Consider the following 7,632-nt stretch of genomic DNA (forward strand, 5'->3'; position numbering starts at 1 on the left):
CTGTATGTGTATCCGAACGCGCCCAATTGTACAAAGGGAATTTTGATAAAGTGACCCAGTTTTGAATTAGGGTAAAAAAAGTGTCCCCGCTTTTTTGCACTTTCCTAAACTGCCCCGTTTTTTTCAAATAACGCTTTCCATCCCGTTAAATGCAAGATGACGGTTATCTCACCTGTTAAAAGGTCATATTTACCCCTGAACTATGTCGTGAACTATGAAGCCTAACCATGAACCCTAAACCCCTAACCCTGAACTATATCGTGAACCATGAACAACGAAGCCTGAACTATGAATCCTAAACCCTTAACCCTGAACCCTGAACTATATCGTGAACCACGAACCCAGAACCATGAACTTTGAACCCTGAACCCTGAACCTTAAACCCCTAACCCTGAACCCCGAACCCTAAATCCATGAACCGAGCTCGACGAACCTGAAAAATGAAGTAGAAGATAAACGTGACAAGTAAAGGGTAAATAAGTAAAAAATTGGATGGAAAACTAAATTAGATGGAAAAGTTAACAGTGGGGGCAGTTTTGAAAAGTTGAAAAAAACGGGGGCAAATTATTAATCCGAAATTGAAAGTGGGGCAGTTTATCAATATTCCCTTGTATAAAGCTAATGTCCCAACTGCTTGCAACTCCTACTTTCATGTACTTCGCGTTCCCATTATTGTACTGGCCGATAAATTCATTTATATTCAGTCTACTCTGCCTCTGTCTCCCTTTGCAAGACCTGGAAGTTATAATTTTAGTAAACAAGTTTGTGGATAAAATTCATACATTTTGCTTGGTTTCTGATTTCTCACTAAATTTAGACTCTCTAAAACTGTGAATGTGCTTCTTTCTCCTATCTTTTGTTTTTCTTATCTCAGCGTAATAATAATATATCATCTGAAATTCAACGGAAACTGAAATCTATTGTTGGTTTCGCGGAACAAAATATACAGAAAATCCCAAGAGGGTTCTTATGGTTGAAGACGTACATAAGGACGATGAAACTGGTGCACTATGCATGGCAGATCATTCGTCTGAACCTACTATGGATACCGCAACAATCCAGGTTTTGGTAGGAATACCTCTATTGATACAGCAGTTCGGAGCATTGTTCAAGAAAAACATAATATTATCATTGAGGAATAAGAAAGCGTTTATCGGGCAACTTTTCTCACCGGTCGTCTTCATACTCTTGTTGGTTGGTGTTGAAAAAGTTCTGAATTCTGGTTATATGTCTAGCAGAACTACAGATGTCCGTGATCCGGAACCTCTAGTTATCCCACCAATTCCTCCATGTGAAACCAAGTTCTATGTCCAGCTTCCTTGCTACGATTTCGCGTGGAGCGGAAATGCAAGTCCCAGGATTCAATCAATTGTGGAGAAGATCATGTTGAATAATCCTGGTAGGCCTATTCCTTCGATCAAGGTAATTGAACATCATTTATGTTCTTGGTTGTTATTGCAATTAAAAAGACAGCACTCGAGTTTTAACATTTTTCGGTATGTTGGAATCGGCAGGTGAAATCATTTAAAACGAGTGATGATGTAAATGCTTGGCTTTACAGTGAACCTCTGCATTGTGCTGCGGCCTTGCACTTTGTTGAAAAAAGTGCTACTGTAATAAGCTATGGGATACAAACAAACGACTCAGAAACGATATTGCGAGGAGTAACTGAAGACCCTGTGTTTAAGTTTCAATTACCACTTCAAATTGTTGCTGACCGTGAAATTGCGAGGGTTCTTGCTATAAGTAACTCATCGATTCGTACGTCTCCTTTGTTTTTATGACTCCTATTCTGATGTTTTGTCATTTATTTTGCAGCTCCGAAGTTAAATTGGAATGTGGAACTGAAGGAATTTGCACATCCTTCGACTGAATATGTTTCTGCAATGGCCAGTGCAGGATGGGTTTTCCTTCTTGCGATAACAATGTTTCCTTTCATATCACAAATAGGTTCTTTGGTTGCAGAGCGAGAACTTAAACTCCGTCAGGTTTTGCGCTAGCATTTCTTTTACGTATTTTCGGTCGGGTTTAAGAAAGAAAATAAACTTGATGACAAGCGCATTGGTACTCCCCTTTACAGGCAATGTCAATAATGGGTCTTTATGAATCCGCGTACTGGTTATCATGGCTTGTATGGGACACTGTTATGATATGCATTGCATCACTTCTTACTATTATCGTCGGGATTATATCCCGGTTCGACTTTTTCGTGCAAAATAGTTTTGTGGTTCTCTTCTTGACTTTCTTCCTGTTTCAGTTCAGTATGGTAAGTATCTTAAATTTCCTTCGATATAATGCATGGTTCACTTTCATTTTTTTTTACGTATTTGCATGCATGCATGCATGGTTCTTATGCTACGCATGATGCTAGATTGGTTTCGCATTTGCGGTTTCCACTCTCCTTAGCAAGTCATCAGCAGCAAATACTGTCGGTTTCTTTGTATTTATCGTCGGTTCCTTAACCGGGGTAAGATCTGTCTCATGCTCCCCGTAGATGCACACAACGTTTTGGTGCTGTTAAAAATGATAATGCATGGTGTTTGTGTTGATGTAGATGGCACCAAGTGAGGTTGTGGATCAGTTTTCAAAAATATTCAGAATTTTATGGAATTTCTTCCCTCCTAATATTTTCGGTCAAGAGGTTACAAAGCTTAATACGGCATCAATGACTGGTAATGGGATTGCCTGGAGTGGTATCAATAAATGTCCACTTCCTGGGGCTCCGTGTTCAACAATGGTACGTATGTTCGCGCTAAACTACTAGAGCATCCTTACTTATGCTATCTTTGCAATCTTGTTGGGGATATCCTGGTATTAGACAACAATATAAAGTCCGAACCCTCAACCCTGAACCATGATTTTGATAGGGGGTATCACTTAAATGGAACTTGGCAAACTTCATTGTGTGGTTTCTTTTGGCACTCTACTTGGACAACGTTATCCCGAACTCATCCGGTGTAAGAAAATCAGTCATTTATTTCTTGAACCCGGGCTACTGGACTGGAAGCAGTGCTGGTAATCCTTTGAGCTTTTTCCATCCCCGTCCGCGTTATCTAGTTATTATCATGCCCACTCAAATATTTTCTGTTCTTGTTTCCCAGGTGGTAGCACAAGTGAGATTCCACTACTAGATGAAAAGAACTCGGATAGGGATGAAGATGTCCTCGAAGAGGAACGCACGGTGAGAGACCAAATGAAGGAAGATTACAAAATGAGTAACGATTCAAATATTGCAGTTCAAATACGTGGTCTTGCAAAAGCATATCCTGGGAGAACTGGAACTTATCATGCCGTCAAGGTAACCAAATTAGCGTCCCGAGCTTGTGCAGAAGATGAGTTGAATATATACATGTTGTTGCTTCAAGTATGTTGCATAATTGTTTTCAGGGTGTATGGATGAACTTTGAAAAGGATCAATTGTTTTGTCTTCTTGGACCTAATGGAGCTGGAAAAACTACAACAATAAACTGTTTGATCGGCAATATACCCGTGACGGGCGGAGATGGTAATGGCTTCTTTATCAGGATACTAGTTATATGGTTTTATATAAGCATGTGTTTTAACAGACCTGATCTATGTTGTGTGAGGTCTAGGCGAGCCCTAGGCGCCCAGAAAAGAATAAAATATAAATACTTAAATAGTGTCTCACATTTTTGCGCCTTGGGCGTTTTATTATCTAGGCACCCCTGCACGATGCCTAGGCTCCCTTCAAAAATAAAATAAAAAAAAAGACGCCTAGGCGAGCGTCTAACTCCACTTTCACAACATAGGACCTGATTTACCTTTGCTATCCATAAACAGCTTTGATATACGGAAATTCAGTTAGAAGCTCAATCGGCATGACAAATATTCGAAGAATCATAGGAGTTTGTCCCCAGGTTTGCATCTTGTATACGTTTCAGCTCAACAACATTATAAATTGTAGTCTGATGACCAATGAATGGCAATTGTTTGAAATTGTATGTGCTTGTTTATATAGTTTGATATTCTTTGGCCGGAGATATCCTGTGAGGAACACCTCCGTCTCTTTGGAAGTATCAAGGGTCTACCCCCTTCTTTGCTCGATTCGGTACATTCTCTGTGATTCTGACAATCTGTAGTTTCTGTTTGCCATTATTCCTTTTTAATAGAAGGGGCAGCTTGAGTTAACTTTATGCAATTGTTGCTGGGAATGCAGATTGTTAAGGAAGCACTAGCAAATGTAAAGCTTGTTGGTGCAGCAGGAGTAAGAGCCGGAAGCTGCAGTGGTGGGATGAAGCGTCGCCTCAGTGTTGCTGGTGCTCTTCTAGGGGACCCGAAATTGGTCATCTTGGATGAACCTGTAAGCATTTATTTTATAGACATGCCTCAATGGGTTTATGATTTTATTTTTCATTTAAATCTGAAAATACTTTCCTGTGATGTACAGACCACAGGTATGGACCCAATTACTCGTAGACATGTATGGGACGTAATAGAATACGCGAAGAAAGGCCGGGCGATTGTTCTGACAACTCACTCTATGGAGGAAGCTGACATATTAGGAGACCGCATAGCAATTGTTGCAAAGGGTAAACTCCGTTGCATTGGTACGTCAATACGGTTGAAATCACGGTTTGGGACTGGTTTAGTTGCTACGGTTAGTTTTGCGGAGAACACTTCGAGACAATTTCCCGTGGATGGAGATGCAGTCACTGATGAACCTCATCATCTGGCTGTGAAGCAGTTCTTCAAGCATGTATGCCATCTATTCAGTGCTGATGTTTTTATTTATTGCAGCAAATTCCTGAAGTATAATATGCACTGACTTGCTGATATTTGAATTTGCAGCATTTGAATGTGGTACCTAAAGAGGAGAATAAGTCATTCCTGACTTTTGTTATTCCTCGCGATAAAGAGAAACTTTTATCGGTAAGCACGGCGAATTCTCTCACTTCCTTTTGATCGAAGAGAAATTTGTTACTGTAAACCTTCTTTAGCTTTATGTTTGTGATGTGTGTTTGGGTGACAGGATTTTTTTGATAAGCTTGAAGACCAAAAGAATGAGTTTGGGGTAGGAGATATCCAACTTGGGTTGACAACACTGGAAGAGGTCTTCTTGAATATTGCCAAAAAAGCCGAGTTTGAAAATGCTTTGAATGAAGGCAACTTGGTTACTCTGACACTAACATCCGGGAAAAAATTACGGGTGAGATCCTTATCTATCTTTCATTAGTTTATTATAAAGAATACGATGCTGGCGAGTTTCGAATTCAGGTCGCTGGTATTATTATAAGCTTTTTGATGGTGGCGAGTCTCCAAATCAGGTCGCTGGTATCACACTGATGAGTTCCGAACTCAGATCACTAATTATTTTGTTGATTATTAAAACCGAAACTTGATTAGTTGGTGATGTTATGCAGATACCCAAGGGTGCGAATTACGTAGGAATTCCAAAGACAGATTCCGAAGAAAATCCACGGGGAGTGTTGGTTGAAGTAATCTGGGAGCAAGATGAAAATGGGTTTCTCAAAATGTCAGGTCATTCCAAAGAATACCCAGTACCGCCAAATGCTAAAATAGTTGCTTCAAATGCAAAACCCTCGGAAGATCCACAGGTAGATCAACCAGAAGTAGGGGTCATTTATGATCTTACGGATTCCGAAGCTTCAAATTTAAGGAGTCTAAGTAGGAAAATTTTGTAGTATATTGAAGCCTATGAAGGCATCGTTTTATCAACGACCAACCCCCGTTTCCAATAACAAGTACCGGGTTGGGTAGGAGACAATGTTAACTCCCAAAAATAAGACATAGTTTTTACGCCGGCCTGATCAGGCCTTGCGCAACCCATAGGCATTGTTTTATCATCAGTGTAAAATGTATTAACAATGAGATGATACGAAACCCAGTTATTTTTAAAGATTTAAGGGTACAATTTTACTCCACAAAACATCATAATAAAAACTGTTCAAAAGAATTTTCATTTCTATATCAGTGTCCTCCTTACTGCGTTACAATGGAGCCTGCATTTTAAAATTCCTTCCTTTGTTTTAAGAGGAGAAAACAAAAAAAATATCTCCATCACCCAATCAATATCTGAACCAAGGCCCCTAGTAGCCTTAACTTTAAATTGGCCTTGTAACTAAATCTTTTGATGTGTCCAAAGTATACACTGTGACCCCAATTTTGCACTATACCCAAATGTCATATTATTTATTTATTTATTTTGGTTACAAACGTCATCAAAATGCTTATTAGTTGGGTGCAAACATAAATGTTAATATTAAAATGTAAATGTAAGTTGTTTGTGAGGTTAGATAGGTAAATTTTTTAAAATAGAATTTAAAAGAGATTTTGTTTAATAACCTTGCCTCCATAACTCTCTTTTGTTTTTTACTCCGTCGATAAAAATCATAAAAATAAATAAAAATAAGATGTACAGGGAGCTATGCCATTCTAGCTAGCCGCAATGGCCACCTAAAAGGACATCAAAATGCTTATTAGTGGGTGCAAACATAAATGTTAATATTAAAATGTAAATGTAAGTTGTTTATGAGGTTAGATAGGTAAATTTTCTAAAATAGAATTTAAAAGAGATTTTGTTTAATAACCTTGCCTCCATCACTCTCTTTTTTTTTTTACTCCGTCAATAAAAATCATAAAAATAAATAAAAATAAGATGTACAGGGAGCTATGCCATTCTAGCTAGTCGCAATGGCCACCTAAAAGGACATCAAAATGCTTATTAGTGGGTGCAAACATAAATGTTAATATTAAAATGTAAATGTAAGTTGTTTGTGAGGTTAGATAGGTAAATTTTCTAAAATAGAATTTAAAAGAGATTTTGTTTAATAACCTTGCTTCCATCACTCTTTTTTTTTTACTCCGTCAATAAAAATCATAAAAATAAATAAAAATAAGATGTACAGGGAGCTATGCCATTCTAGCTAGCCGCAATGGCCACCTAAAAGGACATCAAAATGCTTATTAGTGGGTGCAAACATAAATGTTAATATTAAAATATAAATGTAAGTTGTTTGTGAGGTTAGATAGGTAAATTTTCTAAAATAGAATTTAAAAGAGATTTTGTTTAATAACCTTGCCTCCATCACTCTTTTTTTTTTACTCCGTCAATAAAAATCATAAAAATAAATAAAAATAAGATGTACAGGGAGCTATGCCATTCTAGCTAGCCGCAATGGCCACCTAAAAAGACACGGCCTATTTAAAGTGATAATAAACCTTGCCAGGACATTCCTCGGACGAAATGAAGTCTGACATACCCTCATAAAACTCATAAATATCCTAAGTCATCAAACATGTTTGTTTGACCAAGGTTTCTACTGAGAAATTAGCTTTTCTATAGTTGTGAGCATAAAGAATATCTATAAAAAACCTTCGCTAACTTCCACTTCTGAACCAGCTGCCACGGCAACTCCCCATTCTAAAAAAGCTTGGATGCAACTCATCGAATCTGATTGAATGCAAATATTTCTTACATTCCATGTCTTGGCTAGCATCAAACTATAAATAATAGCACACACTTCCGAATAATAATTGGTTTGCCAGCTAAGGCCAACACAAAGAGCACCAAGTACCGTTGCATTGGCATCACGAAAAATAACTCCAACACCGGCCTGGAATGGATTTCCAAGAAATGCACCATCACAACAA

The 7,632-nt window shown here is 38.2% G+C and overlaps 1 protein-coding gene across 2 annotated transcripts; it reads left to right on the plus strand.

The window, feature by feature from the left end:
• The first annotated feature begins 877 nt into the window (after positions 1-877).
• Positions 878-5,935, plus strand: LOC113355244 (ABC transporter A family member 11-like). 2 transcript variants are annotated; one of them, XM_026598064.1, is made up of 16 exons: positions 878-1,422; positions 1,515-1,746; positions 1,819-1,988; positions 2,081-2,266; positions 2,372-2,467; positions 2,555-2,737; positions 2,868-3,015; positions 3,102-3,298; positions 3,388-3,505; positions 3,802-3,878; positions 3,980-4,069; positions 4,178-4,321; positions 4,409-4,717; positions 4,810-4,890; positions 4,991-5,167; positions 5,382-5,878. In XM_026598064.1, the coding sequence occupies exons 1-16, from the start codon at positions 970-972 to the stop codon at positions 5,661-5,663; spliced, it is 2,943 nt and encodes a 980-aa protein (XP_026453849.1). In that variant the 5' UTR covers positions 878-969; the 3' UTR covers positions 5,664-5,878. The 2 variants fall into 2 exon arrangements, with proteins under 2 accessions (XP_026453849.1, XP_026453848.1); XM_026598063.1 differs by having other exon boundaries at positions 4,178-4,717; positions 5,382-5,935.
• Positions 5,936-7,632: the final 1,697 nt, after the last annotated feature.

The sequence above is a fragment of the Papaver somniferum genome, chromosome 3 (genome assembly GCF_003573695.1).
Source record: "Papaver somniferum cultivar HN1 chromosome 3, ASM357369v1, whole genome shotgun sequence".
Lineage (NCBI taxonomy): Eukaryota > Viridiplantae > Streptophyta > Magnoliopsida > Ranunculales > Papaveraceae > Papaver > Papaver somniferum.